At 56.4% G+C, this 21,797-nt stretch overlaps 1 protein-coding gene across 6 annotated transcripts in view; it reads left to right on the top strand.

Annotated features, from left to right (window-relative positions):
• Nucleotides 1-14,598, top strand: part of ABCA3 (ATP binding cassette subfamily A member 3) — a 49,481-nt gene extending 34,883 nt beyond the window's left edge. For 4 of the 6 annotated variants that reach the window (XM_087449446.1, XM_087449444.1, XM_087449447.1 and 1 more), the window contains 13 exons: nt 434-737; nt 2,914-3,187; nt 6,109-6,313; nt 6,716-6,935; nt 7,306-7,494; nt 8,698-8,870; nt 9,494-9,622; nt 9,740-9,934; nt 11,690-11,877; nt 12,350-12,520; nt 12,785-12,975; nt 13,131-13,204; nt 13,684-14,598. In XM_087449446.1, the coding sequence (XP_087305572.1) occupies nt 434-737; nt 2,914-3,187; nt 6,109-6,313; nt 6,716-6,935; nt 7,306-7,494; nt 8,698-8,870; nt 9,494-9,622; nt 9,740-9,934; nt 11,690-11,877; nt 12,350-12,520; nt 12,785-12,975; nt 13,131-13,204; nt 13,684-13,815 (2,445 nt within the window). In that variant the 3' untranslated portion in view covers nt 13,816-14,598. Of the gene's footprint in view, nt 1-433; nt 738-2,913; nt 3,188-6,108; nt 6,314-6,715; nt 6,936-7,305; nt 7,495-8,697; nt 8,871-9,493; nt 9,623-9,739; nt 9,935-11,689; nt 11,878-12,349; nt 12,521-12,784; nt 12,976-13,130; nt 13,205-13,683 lie in introns of those variants that run through there. The other 2 variants (XM_087449449.1, XM_087449450.1) reach the window with 2 other exon arrangements.
• The last annotated feature ends 7,199 nt before the right edge of the window (nt 14,599-21,797 follow it).

The raw sequence follows: 21,797 nt of genomic DNA, 5'->3' as shown, positions 1-21,797 counted from the left end.
CAGAGCCCTGCGCTCCCCACACTTAGAGGACAATGAAGGGGTAAGGTTGGAGAATATGGGCAACGGGGAGTGGGGTTGTCCATCTGCTCCTGTGTGAGCATGGCCAGGGTCCTCCTACCAGGAGCAGGGGGAAGGGAGAGGCTCCCCTGTGGGATCGCAGCTTGTGCCCTAACATCCTGCGAAGACAAAACAGTGCCTGCCCTGCCCATGACTGTTGTGAGACCCTGAGCCCATATCACGACCTGCAGGGACAGTTACATGTGTGTCCTCCATGTCATTGACCAAGTCCTGCGAGAGGTCTTGGGGCCCCAGGGCACAAATGTCAGCTGAAGGCCCCCAGGCTCATGTGGGGACCACGCCTACTTCTGGTGGGCGGGGGTCAGGTGCTGGCTTCTGAGTGGCAGCCGTCACACCCTGGTCCCTTCTGCCACAGCTCGCCCTCCACTGCCAGCAGTTCTGGGCCATGTTCCTGAAGAAGGCCACGTACAGCTGGCGGGAGTGGAAGATGGTAGCGGCTCAGGTCCTGGTCCCTCTGACGTGCATCACCCTGGCCCTCCTGGCCATCAACTACTCCTCCGAGATCTTCGATGATCCCATCCTGAAGCTGACCTTGGATGAGTATGGCAGAACCATAGTGCCCTTCTCAGTTCCCAGTACCTCTCGGCTGGATCAGCAGCTGTCAGAGCATTTGAAAGACATGCTGCAGGCCCAGGGCCAGGAGCCTCGCGAGGTGCTCGGTAAGGGGCGTCCCTTAGGGGCTTGGGGCCTGAGTTGTGCTGTCAGAGGCCAGCTTCTAGACCTTGGCACTGTGGATATTTGGGGCGGTTAGTTCTTTGCTGTCCTGTGCACTGTAGGATGTTTAGCAGCATCCCTGGCGTTGCCCCCGCTCCATAATGACAACCAAAAATGCTTCCAGACTTTGCCAGGTGTCCCCTGGGGGAGAAACTTGTTGCACTGAGTCAGAGAAAGACACAAGGCCCCATCTCTGGGGCTAAACTGTGTCCACACAGTCATTTACTGAAATTGTATATTTCAGGACCATTCATAAATGAAATGCGAAACTTTGATGATATTTATGTTACCTTTTCTCTGTTTACTAGGCTGGTCACAATATGCCTTGATGTGACAAGGTGTTTCCTTCCAGCATCCTAAAACCAAAAGTGTCTCGCAACTCTGGCGGTGGCAGTTGGACACTGCCCTGGGTTTAGAGCAGGCATCGTGCTCTGGTTAAAGGGAATGTGCTTGAAGATTTTCTCATTTTCTTGTTCCCCTCCCACTTCCTGGCCAGCAACCTTTAGATTCAGCACACTGAATGGTTGCAAAATCCTGGCAGGAGTTGGGTTCTTCTTTAGGAGATGGTTGAAGGTATTGTCAGCCTAGAACGGGCTGGCACTGTGGTGGGCATTGCGGCTGGGCAGGAGCCCCTGCAGCCAGAGTCCCTGCTCAGCCCTGCCAGCCAGTATGACCCAGATTATCCCTACTGAGACAGTGGCAAACACCTTGTTTGTCACCTCCGTCTGTCCCCCAGCCTGTTTCCTGGCTGTCCCCAAGCCTGGCGCAAAGATTGCGAGGCTCTCACGATGCAGGGTGGCATTGGGGGATTCAGGACGCTGCTGCAGACGCCCCAGCCTGAGTCCGTCTGGACGGCCAAATTGCCTGCTCCCTTGTTGAGTGGGACCTTTTCGGTTCTGACCCCCTCACTGTGTAGTTTTGTTATGCTGTAGTTAAGGGCATCTGACCTTTTTCCTTATGAATGGTAGCTACAACCGGCCTTGATGGAAGCCTTTGTAACTATCAATGTTAAGATTCACTGACGTGTCCCTGTCCCCTCACTGACCCTTGGGTTCTGCAATGTAGGTGTCATCTCTGTCCCTGTGTTACAGCTGAGTGAGGGGCAAGGCCAGAGCAGTGAGGGTGTGTGCAGGATGCGTGTGTGCTGCTGGCTCCGTGCAGCCGCTCGAGCAGCTGTGGACCGGGCAGTGTGCGTACATGATCTAGTGGAACTGAACTTAATGTGCCTAAGGTCACTTGGCGAGCGTAGGGCGGACCCCAGCGCCCCTCATCAGAACCCACATTCTCTCCACACCACAGCGAGGAGCGAAGTGAGAGGCAGCGGGACTGTGCTGGGTGCAGGCAAGATTGGGATTTCCGTTGTTGCCCTTGGGTTGCAGAACATCAGGCGTCTGGGCTGCCCAGACCTGAATGCCCAGAGAATTTAAGACCTCAAGTGAGAGTTTGCTGGAGTTCATCCTTGGGACAAGAGAACAGCTCCCCCTCCTAGGGTCTTGCTCCCTCAGGCCACTCTTTTTACAAACTGTTTTTTCCCAATTATAAAAGGGTACTTATTCATTCTATAAAAATTGGAAAAACAGAAAACTAGGGGGGAAAGTCCTGTGTAATCACACCCCTTGAAGGTAGCCCTTAAGCCTACTCACCTGGTTGTGAGGGCTGGTCCAAGCCCACTTGGAGCCACTCCCCTCCCTGCACCTGACTGGCACTTCGGGGAGGAGGGTTTGCCCAACCAGGCTGCCCCCTGATTTCAACAGCTCTGCCTTCTAGAGCCTCACCTTCTCCTGAGCTGGCCTCCTCCCTGCCACATTGACCTTGGTCTGAGTCCAGCCCCTGTATCTCCGTGGCTCCCTTGAGCGTCAGGAGGTGTTTGTGCGACAGAAGGAAGAGCTTGCTCTGCCTGCTCGGCCTCCCATGGCTGCAGGAGGGTGCCCCCTCACCAAAGCCTCAGGTCCTGCTGCTCCCAGGACGTGTCCATGGCCCAAGGACAGTGTCTGTGTTGTGGAAGGTGGTGTGCCCTTCCCACAGTTCCTCCAGGCCTTTAGAGCTCCCCAGATCGCAGGCCTTGGGTGTGGGCCACGGGGCCGGTCATCTGCGCTGCTGACTCTGCCATTGCCCCCCCAGGTGACCTGGAGGAGTTCCTGATTTTCAGGGCCTCGGTGGAGGGAGGTGGCTTTAACGAGCGGTGCCTGGTGGCTGCATCCTTCAGAGATGTCGGCGAGCGGACCGTGGTCACTGCCCTGTTCAACAACCAGGCCTACCACTCCCCGGCCACCGCGCTGGCCGTTGTGGACAACCTCCTGTTCAAGCTGCTGTGTGGCCCTGGGGCCTCCATCATGGTCTCCAACTACCCCCAGCCCCGGAGCACCCTGCAGGCTGCCAAGGACCAGTTCAATGAGTATGTGCACAGCCCTACCACGCCCCCACCCCTCCCACACCCCGCCAGGACCCTGCTTCTGCCTGTCAGGTCAGGGCCCTGCCCCCACCCATCAGGACCCTGACCCAGGATCCCACCCCCATCAGGTCAGGACCTCTGTCATCAGGACTGACCATCTCTGGCATTGCCACTGCCACCAAGGGCCACATAGGTGGATAAAGCATAGTTTCTACCCTCAGAAAGCTTCTGGTTCTTCACCAGGGAACCCCATATCTTCCCCAGCCTTCCATACTCACCCTTTCCTTGGATAGCAGAGAGGGTAGTGATACCCCATCCCACATACACTGTGGTCCCCGCAGGAGACTCCTGAGGATTTGGAGAGTGGCAGTCCCCAGGGGGTCCCAGCACACGCTCATGCCCAGGACAGCACCCAGCTGTGTGTGTGAGCGAGAACAGCAGAATGCAGCGAGGTTGGGTGTCACTGCCACTTGGTGGCCTTGAATCAGGGAGCCCATTGGGCATCTCTCTCCTCAGGCCTTTTCATGCCATCATGTGCATAGGACTCTCCCTCATCCTGGTCACAGAGCCCCCAAAACTCTGTGGAAGTTTTTGGAACCCAAACAAATCAGTTAATTTCAGAACGATGACTCCACTTGAGGGCAGTTAATTAATAGGGAGTGGTTTCATCTTCACCTCCTGTTCTAGAGTGTGCTCTGGGCCTTACAATGTCTTCTTCCCCTTCTGCTACCTCCCATCCCTACCCCAAAAGCAGAGACACAGGCGCAGTCATCTGCCTCCTTGCTACGCTACAAACAGATGAGTACAAAGATAAATACTTGCGATGGAGCAGACTGCAGGGCCTTGAAATGATGCACAAAGTGCTGAGGAGGGGCCTACCCTCCTACTGAGATGTAAGGGAGGGATGGGCTCCTGAGGCCTTTACACCTGGGCACGGTTACCAGCAGCCACAGGTGGGGGGCTGTGCTGGGAACATCGAGAAGTGGCAGCTGCGTCCTGGTGGGCTCTGGACTAGGAAACCCAAAGGTCAGGCTGAGGAGGCCGGGCTTAGTATGGTGACAGTGGACCAGGCAGCAGGACTTTGTGTTTTGTTTTAACACCTTTAGGAGATAGAATTCACCTACCGGATAATTCACCTGTTTGTAGTAAACAATTGAATAGTTGTTAGGATATTCAGAGTCGTGGAGCCGTCACCACAATATAATTTTTTTTAATATAATTGACATCTAACATTATATTAGTTTCAAGTGTACAACATAATGATTTGATATATACATGTATTGGGAAATGACCACCACAGTGAGTCTAGTTAACATCTGTCAGCATACATAGATACAAAATTTTTTTATCTTGTGATGAGACCCTCTAAGATTTACTGTCTTAGCAATTTCAAATATACAATAGAGTATTATAAACTATAGTCACCATGCTGTACATCACATCCCCAGGACTTATTTATCTTATAACTGGGTACCTATCAACCCCCTTCACCCATTTTGCACTCCCCCCCCCACCTCTGGGAACCACCAATCTGTTTTCCATATCCATGAGTTCAGTTTTGGTTTTTTTTTTTTCAGATTCCACATATAAGTGAAGGCATACAGTATTTGTCTTTGTCTGTCTGATGTATTTCACTTAGCATAATACCCTCAAGGTCTGTTCATTTGTTGTGACAAATGGCAAGCTTTCCTTCTTTTTTGTGGCTGAGTAATATTCCATATATACCACATTTTCTTGATCCATTCATCCATTGATGTTTCCATAGCTTGGCTATTGTAAATAATGCTGCTGTGAACATGGGGGTGCTATACTTTTTGAGTTAGTGTTTTCATTTCCTTTAGATAAATACCCAGAAGTGGAATTGCTTGATCACATGGTAGCTCTATTTTTAGCTTTTTGAGGAACCTCCACACTATGTTTTCCATAGTGGCTTCACCAATTTACAGTCCCACCAACAGTGCCCAAGTGTTCCCTTTTCTCCACATCCTCACCAACACTTAGTATTTCTTGTCTTTTTGATCACAGCCATTCTAACAGGTGTGAGGTGATAACTTGTGGTTTTTATTTGCATTTCCCTGATGATTAGTGATATTGAGCACCTTTTCATGTACCTGTTCGACCACAATATAATTTCATTGAACATTTCATCACCCCCAAAAGAAACCCTGTGACCACCCGCAGTCACTCTCCGTTCCTCTCCTCCATCTCTAAGCAGCCACTAGTATACTTTCTGTCTCTGGATTTACCTGTTTTGGACATTTCACATAAACAGAATCATATCATATGTGGCCTTTTGTGACTGGCTTCTTCCACTTTCAAGGTTCATCCACATTGTAGCATGTGTCAGTAGTTCATTCCCTTTTTTTGTCCAAATAATATCCAGTTGTCCCAGCACCATTTGTTGAAACTGTCAGGAAGTATTTAAGCCACAGAATAATGCTATCAAAGCCAATTTCGGGCAGCTGTTGCTGGCAGCTGAACGTAGAAGGCAGGGTGCACTTGATGAGGGGAATGAGCCACTGCAGTGGCACAGGTGCCCAACAGTGGGGGTCTGACTAGGGCAGTACAGAGAGAACCAGGCGGAGGGTCTCAGGAGATGTGGGAAAGGCAGATGGACAGGTGGTACCATCATCTGTGTGTCTTTAGGGAGTGGGGGAACAGGAGACAAATTGAAGGAGACTGGGTGAGTGGCTCTGCCATCACTGGGGACAGGAAGTGCAGAGGAAGGGCTCTTCTCTGGGGTATGGGATTTTCCCGGTGCTGAGACCCCCACCGCTCTGGCATTCTCTCTTAACCCCCTTTAGCAGTTGGGCCACCACATTGCATGCTTTGGACAGTAATTACGGAGGGCCCGATCTCCCCTCCTGCCCGGACATGCTATGCTCTGTCCCTGACCTGCTCTGTTGCCCCCCCCAACCCCGCAGGGGCCGGAAGGGATTTGACATCGCCCTCAACTTGCTCTTCGCCATGGCTTTCTTGGCCAGCACATTTTCCATCCTGGTGGTCAGTGAGAGGGCCGTCCAGGCCAAGCACGTCCAGTTTGTGAGCGGAGTCCACGTGGCTACTTTCTGGCTCTCCGCTCTGCTGTGGGACCTCATGTCCTTCCTCGTCCCCAGTCTGCTGCTGCTGGTGAGGGCTGCATGGTGCCAAGGCCCTTCCTCGCATGTCCGGGGGGCTTGCCTAGGGTCCTCAGCGCAGACCACAGCCAGCCCGGGGTCCACTCTGGCAGCTCAGCCCCAGTTCCATGAGGACAGTTGGGAATGACCTGGCAACCCCCTGCGCCACCCCGTCTGTCTCCTCTGGTAGATAGAGCCCTGGATGCCCTGGTGACAGCTCTGTCACCAAAGGGGAGGAGGGGAAATTTGTCGGGGAAGATCCCAGGACCGAACACCACCGCAGGAGATGGATGCGGCCTGTGGGCTGATGGGCTGATGGATGGGCCTATGGTGTGCTTCTTGCCTGGCTGACCCCTAATCCTCATTGTATTGCTCTGTGGGCCCAATGAGTTGCCCTGTCTCTGTGCTGTTGCAGGTGGTGTTCAAGGCCTTCGACGTGCACGCCTTCACATGGGATGGCCACGTGGCTGACACCCTGCTGCTGCTGCTGCTCTACGGCTGGGCCATCATCCCCCTCATGTACCTGATGAACTTCTTTTTTTCGGGGGCGGCCACTGCCTACACAAGGCTGACCATATTCAACATCCTGTCGGGCATTGCCACCTTCCTCATGGTCACCATCATGCGCATCCCAGGTGAGAGCCTAGAGACCGCCCTCCTCTTCCCCAACACCCTGAGCACCCATGGAGCCACTTTGCTCTGATGGGGGGAGGTGCCAGCATGGGCACCGGGCCAGGCCACGCTCTGGCCCCTCTGCCCAAGGTGGCCCTGCTCAGCCAGCTGCATGGAGTCTGCGTGTCCCCTCCTGCAGAACCTCCCCTTTGCAGCTTCAACAGAGCAGGTGGGGCTGCCCCCCAGGAAGTGCTGTCCCAGGAAGGCCTGGTGCCTGATCTGTGGGGGATGCCCAGCTGGGTGCCCAGCTCGCATGCACTGTATAGGGAATACTGGGAACCTGCCTTCCCTGATTTGAGCTGTCCTTGGGGGCTGGTGTGGTATGTCTTCCAGCGCTGATTGGTCTGTGCCTCCTCCCCCCAGCGGTAAAGTTAGAAGAACTTGCCAGAACCCTGGACCGCGTGTTCCTGGTGCTGCCCAACCACTGTCTGGGGATGGCAGTCAGCAGCTTCTATGAGAACTATGAGACGAGGAGGTACTGCACCTCCTCCGAGGTTGCAGCCCACTACTGCAAGAAATACAGTGAGTGTCCTGGGCCTTCTCTCGGACAGCTCCTTCTTCTCAGCTCTCCCCCTGGGGACTGGCCAGAGCATCCCCAGGACCCTCGTTACTGCAAAGGGGCTCCTCTAGGGAGGCTCAGGGCCCAAGGTGTAACTGAGCAGGTCCCTGTTCCCAGCACTGAGACAAACCAGGTTTAAGCAGCAGAAGCGTCTTCAGGACATGGTACTCACCCCCTGGAATGGTGTGCGCTCCCCCTTCCTGCCTGGCTGACCCCTAATCCTCTGTGAGGTCGGCCCAGGCCCCACCCACCTGGGCTGGGCACCCCTCACTGTCTTCAAATCTCTCAGACACACAGGGAAGTCCCTACTTCCTTGACCAGCTCCCACCTGATCCCACTCACGCCCACCAACCCTTCCAGCTTGCAGTGGCTCCTGGCATTCCCTGGCTTGTGAGTGGCATCACTCCAGTCTCCATCTCTGTCTTTACGTGGCCTTTTCTTCCATGTGCCTCTGTATTTCATACCTCCCTCTGCCTTTCTCTTGTAAGGACATTTGTCATTGGATTTAGGGCCCACCCTAAATCTAGGATCTTACCTCGAGACCCTTAACTAATTACATCTGCAAAGACCCTATTTCTAAGTAAGGTCATTCATAGGTTTCTGGGGTCAAGAGGTGGTCATATCTTTCTGGGGGCCACCATTCAGCCCACCACATGCCCTTTCTGTGCCAGGTAGTCAACCTGTCACCTCTGTGAGGCCTGTGTGTCCCCCAGGCAAGCTCAGTCTCTGCTCTGTTCCTGCCGTTTCCTTACCTCATAGGACCTACTCAGGGTTGCTTGGCTGCGTGCCTGTCCCCTCTCTAAACCCTGACCACCTGAGGGGGGTACATCTTACCCATCTTTACGTCTCAGTGCAGTCCATGACGCAAGGAAGCCAATGTGTGAGTGAGTGAGTGAGGGCGTGATTCGGTCACTTATCATAGGTGCCCCTCGAAAGGCAAAACCACCCTAAAACGTGGGAAGTGCTTGGGGCTCCCGTGTGGCAGTGACAAACATGGGTCACACTCTTGGAAGACGAATGGACCCTGTGCCTTCACAGCCTCCATCAAGAGGGCTGGGGTGCAGGTGCCAGGTGGGCCTAGAGAGAGGGGCTTGGGCTGGGACTCTGGGGGAGGAGGAGAGGCACTTGGGGGCACGGGGTGCAGTGCCCTCTCCCTGCCTACACAGACATCCAGTACCAGGAGAACTTCTACGCGTGGAGCGCCCCAGGGGTCGGCAGGTTCGTGACCTCCATGGCCGCCTCAGGGTTTGCCTACCTCACCCTCCTATTCCTCATTGAGACCGACCTGCTGTGGAGGCTGAAGACCTGCGTCTGTGCCTTCCGGAGGAGGCGGGCGCTGGTGAGTGGCTCTCCCACCGCAGTCCAGCTTCCTCAGCCCCATACGCAGGGAGGGCCCGTCATCTGGCCATGGCCAGGGTGCATGGCCACCCAGCGCTCGCAGCCTAGGAGGGGGTCGCAGTCCTCACATCGTCAGGGGCTCTTGAGTCCCGAGACCCTGAAACTGTGGAGTTGGGGAGCCTGGAACCTTGGGTTCCTCGGTCTCAGCAGAGGCAGTATGGGCCAGAGCCCTCGTATTTGTCACATATATCCTGTCCCACAAAGACAAAACCTGCTGAGACCACATTGGATATACAGATTAACCCTGGGCAAATGGGCTTCTCTGGGCAAATGGGCTTCTCTAAAATATTAAGACATCTCTAAGAAGGAGTTTCTCTTCTCATATTAAAATCTCCCACACCCCTCAGAGGAGTCTCTGCTCCGCCCTTGTTCCTCAGGCAGTTTTTGTCTCTTTGAAACGATGCAAATTTCAGCCCTGCAGGCTACCTGCTCTTGTAGTAAAAGGTCTGCATCAGCACACATGGGACTGAGCTGGGGGTAACGGTCTGAGAGACCTGTTTCTCGCACGGAAAAGGACCCCTTGGGCTGGAGTTCACTCATGTGGTCTTTTTGCGCAACAATTAGATGGAAGTGTATACCCGGATGTCAGTGCTTCCTGAAGACCAGGACGTGGTGGACGAGAGGAACCGAATCCTGGCCCCTAGCCTGGACTCCCTGCTGGACACACCTCTGATTATCAAGGAGCTCTCCAAAGTAAGGTGCACCCTCCCTCCACCAGGCCTCCTGGGGTCTGCCCCCACCGTCTGGAAGCTGCCTCCTTGCCATCTCCAGGCCTCCCCATTGCTGTGTTTTCTCCTGGGTACCTCACAGGTGTACGAGCAGCGGGCACCCCTCCTCGCCGTGGACAAGATCTCCCTCGCAGTCCAGAAAGGGGAGTGCTTCGGCTTGCTGGGTTTCAACGGAGCTGGGAAAACCACAACTTTCAAAATGCTGACTGGGGAGGAGACCATCACTTCTGGGGATGCCTTTGTCGGGGGCTACAGCATCAGCTCTGACATTGGGAAGGTGGGTGCCAACAGGGAGGCGGCAAGAGAGGGCACCCTGGAGGCAGCGATAGGCTTGTCTCTGGCTACAGTTCATAGACAGCTGGTCGAGGCAGTGACCAGGGGCCAGAGCTAAGCAAGTGATGGAGAGGAGAGAGAGGACAGGAAGATAAGGGCCCCCTCGGCCAGGAGGGCCCAGGCCTGCCTGGTGGCTGAGACTGGGCCCCTCCCAGAGAAGCCACGTCTCTGGGCCAGGGGGTGTGGCACTGACAGCACTGTCCCACTGAAAAGAACCAGCTCTCTCCAGTCTGTGCGTGTAGATTCACAGTAATGGTGCCTTGGGCTGTTCAGACCAGGCATCCTGCTGAGAACCAGAAGCTGGATAAAATGTCAGTGACAAACCACATTGGTAGGAGCATCGAAGAGCCTGCAGCATGGAGAGGAATGCCTGCCGAAATCTGTGAGCCCTGAGAGGCTCCACTGGAGCTGCCTCTGCACAGAGGGTGCACTGTGTTCCAGGCAACTCGGGCATGGGTTTAGGGGCCTTGTTGAGCAAAGGAGGCAGCAACAAAGGCCTAGGGCCCCGCGGTGGCGGTGTAATGGGAGACTTGCCCCACGTGGGGCTGACCCCCACAGGGCTAGCCCACAGGGTAAGGATGAACCAGGCTGCCTTCCCAACCCCCCCAACCCTGGGGATTGCATGGAAGGTTCCCCATGTGCTGAGCAGAGTAGGGAAAAGGAAAGGAGATGAGCCTGTTCCTGTGAGTGACAGCATCTCCTGAAGTCTCCTGAACTGGCAGCTGGGGCTTCTAGTCTGCTGTGCCCCAGACTGCAGCACACACCCTCTCTGGAGAAAGGCCTTCATCCCAGGCCTTGAAGAACCCCCTCAAGTGTTTCAAGGCCTATGAGCTGTGCACAACTAAAAGCAAAGGAGACAGGTCCCCTGACCAGAACCTGCAGACACAGGGGCCCTACAGGAGAAACAAGCCTACTGCTGTAGATTTGCAATCACCAGACCCAAATTATAAAACAACTGTGTTTACAAAAATAAGCAAGATTGAAAATATATGCAGGAAAGAGAAAACTATAAATGTGATCTAGAAATGGAGGAGAGGATAAGAAGTCCTAAGTGCACTTCATCTGAGCTCCAACAGGAAAGGAGGGAGTCGGGGAAGGTAGTGACTGACCAGGCAGTGGTGAAGAATGTTCCCAAACCGATTAATCAGATTCTGGAAGCCTAAGAACCCCAAAGAGGGTAAAGAAAAAGAAACCCTGTCTCTGGAATCCACAGAACCCAGGCTCCTCACCTGTCCCCCGCCAACTGCTGAAGGTAGTTGGAGAGATGGCCATGCAGCATCCTGGCTCTGCTGGACGTGGCCACTTGCTCAGAGCCCAGCTGCCATGCCATCTGACCAGGCGATGCCCCACCCAACGAGAAGAAAGAAAAGACCTAGCACACATTAGATGTTATATGTCTGATGCATGAATGAGGGGCGGTTCATCAGCAGATATTCACATGGTGATGATCACTTTGAATAATCAACAAATTCTTGCACCAGCCTGCCCCCACACTGCCCATAGTGGATTAGGCTCTGGCCATCTCTGACCCCTCAGTATGGGGCAGCATGAGAGCCCATGGCCTCCCTGAGCCAGCCAAGCTCCTCTGGTGTCTGGCCTGTGCACCAGCTGATGGACCACCCTGGACAGGACTTGCTGGGAGAAACCTGGAGGAGCTTCCCTCTGACCTGCTGCCTCCCCGGCTGTGCTCCAACCCCAGGTGCGCCAGCGGATCGGCTACTGCCCCCAGTTTGATGCCCTGCTGGACCACATGACGGGCCGGGAGACGCTGGTCATGTACGCCCGGCTCCGGGGCATCCCTGAGCGCCACATCAGTGCCTGCGTGGAGAACACGCTTCGGGGCCTGCTTCTGGAGCCACACGCCAACAAGCTGGTCAGGACATACAGGTGGCCTGCGCCCAGCCCCTCCCCTGCCTGGTGATACAGTGACCCCCGGATTTACCCAGGGTGGAGTCGGTCTCGCTTACCATAGACCTAGGGGCAGCCACATGGATCGGGGGCCAGAGCTCCTGCACGTTCTTCTAGGATCAAATGGGGATTTGGTAGCATGACCCAGGCAGCACTAGGTGAGAGGGGCTGCCCTGCTGGTTCCTGGCACCTGGAGGCAAGGCCAGCCACTGGTGATGAGGGCCCCTGTCAGGCCCCTGGAGGTGTAGACAGATGGTTTTACTGCTCTACTTGGAGGCGTGGACCAACGCACTGGGCGTGGCTTTCTCTGGGACCTCCAACTCAGTGAGGTTCCCAGGCACGCTCACCTCATTCCTCATCACCTGGGGCGCTCTGCGATCACTGAACCCCATCCTCTGCTGGGGATGCTAATTATTAGCCTTGCCTCTCCCCGCGCCCCTTCTCTCCCTAGTGGTGGCAACAAGCGGAAGCTGAGCACCGGCATTGCCCTGCTTGGAGAGCCTGCAGTCATCTTCCTGGACGAGCCATCCACTGGCATGGACCCCGTGGCCCGGCGCCTGCTCTGGGACACTGTGGCGAGGGCCCGAGAGTCCGGCAAGGCCATTGTCATCACCTCCCATAGGTAGAGCTGGGGTCTCTGTGGGTCAGTGGAAGAGCTGGGATGAGGGCTGTGGGAGGAGCGGGCTGGGAGGGGTTGGGTGGACAGAAGACCTTCAGCAGCTGTGAGGAGAGTCCCCAGGCTCTGCCATGTGGGCCACACTCAGCATGGGAATCAGAAACAGCCTGATCTGGATGTCAGCACCTTCCCATCTGCACGAGGCTTTGAATGGAGGGCAGGCATCAGCATCCCCCAGCCCTGTGTCAGGCCTCCACCCCCTTTCCCCAGCATGGAGGAATGTGAGGCCCTGTGCACCCGGCTGGCCATCATGGCACAGGGTCAGTTCAAGTGCCTGGGCAGCCCGCAGCACCTCAAGAGCAAGTTTGGCAGCGGCTATGCCCTGCAGGCCAAAGTCCGAAGCAACGGGCAGCAGAAGGCGTTGCAGGAGTTCAAGGCATTCGTGGACCTGACCTTCCCAGGTGTGTGACACTGCGCAGAGGGCGTCTCTGCCTCACCCCTGCAAGTCCCACATCCCCGTCCCCTGGGACGAGGGCCAAGATTCTGTAGGCCCAGGCCACCCTCCCCTGGCCCTCTGGCCCAGCCTTCACAGGGACACAGTCTCTCCTTTGTGCAGGCAGCATCCTGGAAGATGAGCACCGAGGGATGGTCCATTATCACCTGCCTGGTGATAACCTCAGCTGGGCCAAGGTGAGCACACGCCCCACCGGGCCTCAGCTGGGGCTGGGGAAGGTCCCTTCAGTGGTCATTCCTGTGGTAATTCCAGGCTCTTTCTGAGGAGGAGCCACTTGCAGTTTCCTGTCTAACACTCACTCTAATATCTGCTGGGTTTTGGGTTTTATCCTCAAAATATTTGAGTTGGGAAAAATTTCGTGGAAAAAAGGAAACAGGCCCAGAAAAGAAACACAAGTTGCCCAAGGTCATACTCTGAGCTGGGAAGAGTCAGGAGGAAGCCTGGCCCCCATGCCTGCTGGCCCTGCCCAGCCTCCCCCTCCCCCGGGAGTGTGCTCACTCCTTGGGGCCGACTCCCTGCGGGTCCTCCGGGGACCAGGCAGGGGTAGGGGTAGGATCTTTAGGGGCTTTACCACCCCTGATGGCCAGAGGACTCCCAGACCAGCCAAGGAGCCAGGCCCTGGGCTTGTTAACAGTGGCTTTTCTGCTTCCCAAAGGTGTTTGGTATTCTGGAAAAGGCCAAGGAGAAGTATGGAGTGGATGACTACTCCGTGAGCCAGATCTCTCTGGAGCAAGTCTTTCTGAGCTTCGCCCACCTGCAGCCACCTGCCGAGGACGAGGGGCCGTGAGGAGCCGGCAGGGCCAGTGGGTGCACAGGTGGGCATCCTCATCCTCCGAGTTCATCTTAATCTGCACCCTTATTCCTAATCACTGTTTTCTATGATGGATATGAGAATCAAGGCACAGTATGAACCAGGTGTATTGGTGCCCTCATGCCGGGAATCAGCATGCCAACCTCCATGTCTAAGGCAGTCACTGCAGCCCACTCTCTGGAACTCGAGATCCCAACCAAGAGTGGGTCGGGCAGTCTGTGTGGCAAGACTCGGCGTCTTTGGGCAGAGAGCCATCTAGGTAAAGGCCGCAGCTGACCCTGGGATTGACTTTCCCTAAGTGCTCGTGAGGAGAGCACCCAGTGACATCTCCGTGTTCGCATGTGGCATGGAGGTTCCCTAGCGGGTGAAACAGGAAGCCAGCAGGACAGTCGGCATCTGGGCTCACCAGGCTGCCCAGGATGGATAGAAAGGTCGCCTGTCACCATCCATGAGGGAGAACTGGCCATGATTTGGCACTGAGGTCTTGGCTTCCTGTGCAGTTGGGGGCGTCCTGGGAGTCCCGGCTCCTGAGTGTGGACAGTACATCAGGCAGAGCTGACCCTGTGCCCAGCGTCATCCCAACAGCATCTTCCGGAGTTGGGTGGAGAGGGGAAGGAAGGCAGTCAACACTGACCTCTTGAGGAGACACTAGCCGGGGGGCCAGTCAGAGACCCCTGTAGGGCTGAGCGGCCATCCATGGAGGATGCACCTAACAGGTGGTGACTTTGTCCAGAAAATAAAGGCTGAGAGGGAATACGACCACGGTCTGTGAGTCATACACAAAATGGGGGTCACGGGCCCCACACTCACCCACGGTCCTAACAAGCCTCCTGTTCAAGTTTCAGATAAACGAAAGTAAGAGCTCGTTTTTCCCATTCTGTAGTCAACTTACAGAACTCGCTGCCATGGGTTGAAGGAATAAACCAAAACTGGAAGGGCCAAAGCAGGTTGGAGAAATGGCCAACTGACAGATCCCTTGTCTACAGCGAGGAAAGAGGGGTGTAGGGCTGGTGTTGGAGGGGTGCAGACCTGGGTGGGCAGGAGGCCTCTGGCTCCAGGGCCACTCAGGGGCTTTAAGCCATTTTCCAGAAGATTCTTCTTCAGCATCAGCTCCCTTTTTATTTATGCACTGTTATTTCTTACGGTTTTCTAAATCTCTGTGATTTGAATCTCTGTGCCTTTTATATTCCCTTAGAATTCAGTTTTATTTATTTATTTTTGTGAGGAAGATTGGCCCTGAGCTAACATCTGCCAATCCTTTTTTTTTTTTTTTTTTTGCTGAGGAAGACTGGCCCCGGGCTAACACCCATGCCCATCTTCCTCTATTTTATATGGGACACCGCCACAGCATGGCTTGACAAGCAGTGTGTTGGTGCACGCCTGGGATCCGAACCGGTGAACCCCTGGGCCGCCGCAGCAGAGCACGTGCACTTAACCGCTTGCACCACCGGGCCGGCCCCTAGAATTCAGTTTTAGAAAAGACTTGTTTTCGTCACTTTGGTTCATTTGGGACTGTTTCAAATTTGCGTTTTTATCAGTCTCTTAAAGTTTATGAAAGCTGCAAATAGTTTCCAGCAGCTCTTTTATTCCCTTTAAAGTTCTTCACACTATCATTTAGTTCCACATTATAAAAAATGAACTTAGGGGTGGCTGTGGTCCTAAACATTTCCCAACAGGAAACGTCTTCTGCGAGGTGGGCCTGCAGCCTGTCAGGCGCAGGTTGCTGCGCCTGGGCTGGATTGGCTGGGTCATGGCGGAGGGTAGAGGCCAGCATGGCCTAGCCACGTGTCCACGCCCCTCCTGCAGGACGGCCTGGGCTTGTTTTTTAAGCCCACATGTTAAAGATTGAGGAATTTGTCACTTTTCTCCTTTGATGCCACAAAAAAGGTTGTGAGGAAAGGCATTCAGGACTGAAGGAACAGCATATGTGAGGCACACACGTGTGAAATCAGACTGCATCAGTGCAGGGAGAGGTGGGTTCACTGATGGGTGACGAGGTGGAGAAATGAGCGCAGAGGAGACTGGCAGGACGAAAGTGGGGACTGTCGTGATCAGAGAGCCTTCTTAGGTAGACGACATGGCAGCTGTAGAGAGGAGGATGCAGGCACAGCCGAGGCTGCAGCAGTGGGGCAGAGGGGCAGGCGCACAGCCCAGTCAGGGGGAGAGCCCAGAGGACTTGGGTTGTTTGTGGGAGGGGCACACGGCTGCACCCAAGCATGGAGCTTGGGCAACTGCAGGAATGACAATTAAAAGGGACCCCAGGAGCAGCACAAGGGGCACCACTGTTAGGTCCACATGGCGTCCCTGGGTCATCTGAGAGGCTGCTGGAAACCCGCCGCTGGAACTGAGTGTCCTTGAGGAGCCAGGAGTGGGGCTTCAGACACCCCGTTCCCCTGACCTGGCTAATTTGGTCTGAGCTGTGGCAGCTCTAAGCCTGGAGAAGTGGGGAGCCACGGCCCCCCCCACAGGAGAGTTGGCCTGCTTCATCCCCCCCCCCCAACCTTCCTATTCCACTCTCCCCTAGACCATCAGGCCCAGATGGTCCCTGGAGATACTGGTCCCAGACAGCGGCTGCATCTGGCAGGCACAGCCCTCTCCAGGACTCGACCCCTGCCCTGCCCCCAACAGCAGTTAGGAGACCCTGCATGGCCTGGATGAGGGCTCCCAAGGGGCAGACACCCCCGTCAGGGCTGAGCAAGGCCTGTGGAAAAGTCCTGCCTGGTCCAACTGTGTGTGGCTCAACTGAGACCCAGACAGTGGACACGGGACTGTCCTTCAGCCTGACAGCTACACCCAGAACTTAGAGAGGGCCCCAACAAGGTAGGAGGGCAGCCATGTGGGGAGACCCTGCTGGGGGGGCAGGGCTGAGGCGAAGCCCCTCCACTGCCTGCACGGTGGGGAAGGGTTCAAAGGCAGCAGGTCACCGGTGAAGGGGGCCCCCACCCCCAGGCCACAGGAACAGGTCCTGTGGAATGAAGACTCTGCGATAGGCTTGCTACACACATCAGAAAACCCCAGATCACAGTGGCTTAAAAGAGGAGTTTATTTCTCTGCCAAGTAATAAGGCCAGAGAAGGCAGTCCCGGCATTCTGTCACCGTCAAGGTCTCAGGGAGCCAGACTCCATCTGCCTGCTCCATCCAGGTGCAGGCCTCCCTCCTCAAGGTCACCTCTCAGGGTCCAAGGTGCTGTTGAGGCTTCCAGATGGAATCTGCAGGGAGCAGGAGGGCACAGCTCCCGGGTATCATACACTTCTGCGTCCACGTTGTTGCCCAGAATGCAGGCACGCGGCTGCACCAGGTGCAGGGAGCTGGGACATGCAGTCTTTTATCTAGCTAGGCACCCCAGATAAAACCCAGATACCAGGACACAACCGCAGTCTCCACCACGACTGTAGCAGGCAGTCTGGTGTCTTGGAGGAGGTGGTCCCCCCATGCATGCTTTCATCGTCCACCTGAGCTGGTGAGACCCCCCCGCCTCACCCAGGAAGCCCCAAGGATCCCCAGAGACCAGCAATGGTGGTCATACCCTAGGCCCATACACCCCCGTCCCCCACAGAGTACCCTGACCCATTGGTTGCAGGGACTCAGAAAAGCAAAACAAACTGGACGGTTTCTTACTGGACAAATTCCAATCCCAGATCTTTAGTCCAGGACTCCAGGGGAAGCCAAGGTCACCTGAGTCCCAGAGACCCCTGACCCAGTCTCACAACGCAGCAGACAAGACAGAGGCAGGGAGCCCAGCGAGATGGAGGAGTGAGCCAAGGCCAGCACTTGGAGGGGAGACCGGAAGGTGGGTCCAAGGGCAGCCACAAGCTGTCTGGGGATGACTACGTACCCCAGGCGGAAGAGGAGCTGGCCTAGCCTGCCTGGCCTAACTCAGTTAATTCCTTGAGTGCAGAGAGTTGGTGACATCCCAACACCCCAGGACAATCAGACCCGACACCTGCAGGGCCAGAGCCTGGGGATGAGGGGGAGAGGGTTCCGAAAGGGTAGCCTGGGGCTAGATCGCCAGCCAGGGCAGCTGATTCCTGCTGCTCCATCTGAGTGACACCCTGTGCCAGCTGTTTAGCTCACCTCTGGTGACCAGCACAACACTCATGGCATAAGCTGCCTGGGCCCTCTGGGACCCTCACTCCCACACAAACCGGTCAGTGTGAAGGTGACTGCTGCCAGCTGCACTAAGGGCCAGAGCCTCACCTGCAGATAGAGGGACGTGCCTGGGTAGACAGCCCGGGCCCCTCCTGGGCCCACTCCTGCGTCGAGAAGATGGCCCATAGGGGTTCCGAGAGGTACCCCCAACACCGAAGTCAGGGTTAGCTGCTCACCCCACCCCGCAGCTGAGGCCAGCAAGCCGAGTGTGCAATATCCCACCCTCCAGACATAAGGCCCCATTCCCTGAACCCTGGCTCTGGTCCAACCCCAAACCCCGGAATGTTCAAGATCTTACAGCCCTTCTCCCTTCACCAAGAGAGGGCAGGGCAACCTGGGGGCCCTGCATGAGAGGGGACTCAGGGCAGGTGGGCCTGGTGGCTACAGAGGTCCCAGCCCCCACAGGCCCCCAGGAGAGGCAGTCAGGAAGCAGGACAGTGCTGAGCCCTAGAGCCGCATCTCCACCTGATGGGCTTCAAGCAGGCAGGAGGAGGCACTGAAGCCATAGGGTCAGGCCCGGGGAGCGGGGGCCCTGCCTTCCTTCCTCAACACACGGGGCTACCCAGGCCCCGCTCCTGAGGCCTGGCCTGCACCCCACAGATGCAAGCATCAGATGCCTCCAAGATCAGAGAAGCTCCAAGTCAACTGGCTGTGGATGGCATGAGGGGGTGTCCAGGGGTCCAGCTGGAGACCAGGATAGCTCGGCCGCAGTCAGACCCCAGGCAACACCGCAGCAATGCTCAAGGCTCACCCAGTGCCGCTGGCACACCAGCAGCCTGCTCCGTATCCAGCTCTAGCTGGCCCCCACCCTGAACCCTGTGACAGCCCCAGAGTGGCTGGCTCAGGTGTCACTATCCTTGACTTCCTTGGGGTGGAAATGGACATGGGGCTTTCAGTGTGTAAAAACCAGCACAGGCTCCCAAGCCCACCGCTCAGCAGCACCTGGCCCCACAGCCCCTCCAGAGGGCAGCCTGCACCTCCTGGGAGACTCCAGAGGTGCCTGCTGGGGGGACCTCAGGACCTGATGCTCCCACACCATGGAGACATGAACCCGGAGCCAAGGAGTCCTCAAAACAATTCCAAACCCTCACTGGCTGGCTGGCCCTTTCAGACCCAACCTGGCCACCCATAAGGACTGGCCAGCACCTCCTCCTCGGCTCCTTCTTCCTGGGCTCCTTCAGGGGCTGCAGGCACCCCCCTCCCCGCCCCCAGATAGGAGCCAGGCCTTGGTGACCTGCCTCGTCTTCTAATGTCTCTGCCAAGGTCACCAAGCCATCGCAAACTCCCTGACCCCACCCAAACCCCTCTCTTCCACCTGGCTGGGCCAAACCTACCCTCGGCACAGAGACTGTTAGCAGTGGGTAGAAGTGCTTCCTTGACATGGTTTACAAGGGGACACAATGCCTATTTGAAGCTCCTGGGTGGCCCACTGTGACTTCCAGCACAACCCAGGCTATCCCTTGACCCTCTCAGAGTCCTGGGTCACCAGCCTCCAAGGGCAGGCGCTGCAGAGGCCATCAGGTCCATAGAGGATGAAGGCAGAGGGAACATTCTGCCTTGACGTGGGTACGCTCACAAAGTGAGAGCAACACCACATCGCCAAGAGGTGGCCCTCAGCCCTGGGAGGAAAGGAAGAGGGGCTCAGGACACTGGCCAGAGCCCGCAGGATGCCTGTGGCATAGAGCTCCAGGCCTGGGGCCAGCTGCCAAATGCCGTGTCCACAGGAACCCCGCCCCACCCCCTCCACCAAACCTGGGCCAGAGACTTCCTGAAGTCCCCAAAGGCCCTGGCTCCCTGGCCCTCAGCCCCCACAGCCTCAGCAGGTTGGCACTGGGGGCTGAGAGGGCAGAAAGCCAGGAATTCTGGAAGGCTGGGGGCCAGGAGCCTCCAGAGTTTTATTTTCTCATGTTTCTTCCGAACACATTCTGCTGATCCTCAAAATGGCAAAAGCCAAGATGCTCAAATTTTAAAGCTCAACAGCTGATAACACTTGATAACAAAAATCAGTAATATTTAGAAACAAATTTGAGTAAATTCATGTGTCTGAATAAATCATACTTTTAGATTCAATATAAAACATGTTAAAATTTACATGCATGCCAAATTGTATTGCTTTAGAACATTAAAATAAAAAGCAGAGGAGTCTGTCAGCCCAGCTGGTGGTGTCCAAACCCTCCTCTCACCATAGTGGGGTCACCAGCCTGCCCCCTCCCCACCGAGGGTGTCAGTGCCCTCCTGGGCAAAGGCTCTGGGTTCGGCCCCTCAGGCACACACTGATGGTTGGTCCAGGATGTGTGGGGCTCCGACTCCGAGGCTGTGCTGCCACAGCCTCCTCACAGACCTCCATGTGCTGCAGGTCTGGACCACCAAGGCCACCCCGTCCCGAATGCCAACCCTCTGGGCCCCTTCACTGCTGCAGGGCCACGGCCCGCCCTTCTGTTCCACTTACCCTCCATGCCTGGCCATGGCAGATATGATGGTGACGCAGACAATTTAACTTGCTCAAAATGCCCCCCACTTCCACACCTCCAGTCAAATCTAAATCCAAAGGGAGGACCCATACTCAGAATGACTCTGCCTGCCAACCCCCACCCCCAGGAACGGGGTGGTGCCTCAGCGGAGGGACTCAGGAGGCATGCTGCTCCCTCCAGGCTGTATTTTGTTCCCAACTCCTCAGACACCCTTCAGCCCAAGGTGAGGTGTTAAGGGCACACCTGACACCCCTGGACAGGGCCAGAGGGACTGGAGGAGGGAAAGGAGTCACTACCCACTGGCTGGGAACACCATGTGGAGAGAAAGCAATGACTTGCCGACTGCATCCATTGCACCACCCATCCATCCCAGGTCAACAAGCCTGTCCTCCCCCCCGACATCTAATCCGTCTCCAATTACATTGGTTCCTTTCTCCAAAATAGCACCGTGGATCTGTTCCCTTCTCTTCCTTGCTGCACCTACCTGTTCAAAGTGCACCTTCCCTCCTCCCACTAATAGTCATGGAGCAACGACTGCTGGCCAGGAGCGCGGGGGAGGAGCGACGGACGGGACAGGACGCGGGAGGCAGAGAAGTGAACAAAACCCCCAAGCTCTGGCCCTCTCAGCGGCGGGTTTTACTCCGACAGCCTCCTGCCTGGGCCCAGGACTCTACACCCTCACCCCTCCTTCTCCCTTTGCCAGAAGGTTCTTAACAGTGCGTCCTTGCCTGCACCGTCCACTGCCGGGGGATGACGCCGCCGCCGTATCTTGCACATCCTCCATGTCCCCCCACTGCTGAACTCTACCTTCCTCGCCCTGGCCTGCGAGCCGCCGCACTGGCTGCACTGGCAACCCTTCGCTTCTTCAAACGAGCCTCCACGCCTTTGCACCTGCTGTTTCCTCTCCTGGGCGCGCCCTTCCAGTCGGGTCTCAGCTGCAGTGTCACCTCGTCGGAGACGCCTCCCCTTCTGCACCTTGTCTGCTACCCTAACTTTTGCTCCCCACTCGTTCTGGCCGCACTGCCCCCTGCATTGCCCAGCCGGCCGAGTTCCGCTGGCGCAGAAGCCGCCTCTACACGGTCACCCCGCACTCTACGCATAGTTTTTAACCGCACGAACCCATCCCCGCGCCGGCCCTGCCCGCTGAGTCGCCTCCGCCTGGCGGTCCCCCACAGCGGGCCGCCAGAGGCCGCACCGCCTGTGCGTCCTTCCTCGCCCACCGCCCGGCCGCCCAGGGCGCGAACCAGGCAGGTCAGGAATGCAGCGTCGGGGCTGCACTTAGGCCCGCCACGAGTCCAGTGCGCACGCGCACGGAGAGGGGCAGGGCCGCATTAACCC

The sequence above is a fragment of the Ceratotherium simum genome, chromosome 26, assembly GCF_057802395.1.
Source record: "Ceratotherium simum simum isolate JZ-2026a chromosome 26, ASM5780239v1, whole genome shotgun sequence".
Classification (NCBI taxonomy): Eukaryota; Metazoa; Chordata; class Mammalia; order Perissodactyla; family Rhinocerotidae; genus Ceratotherium; species Ceratotherium simum.
This window is presented reverse-complemented; position numbering and strand designations above follow the sequence as displayed.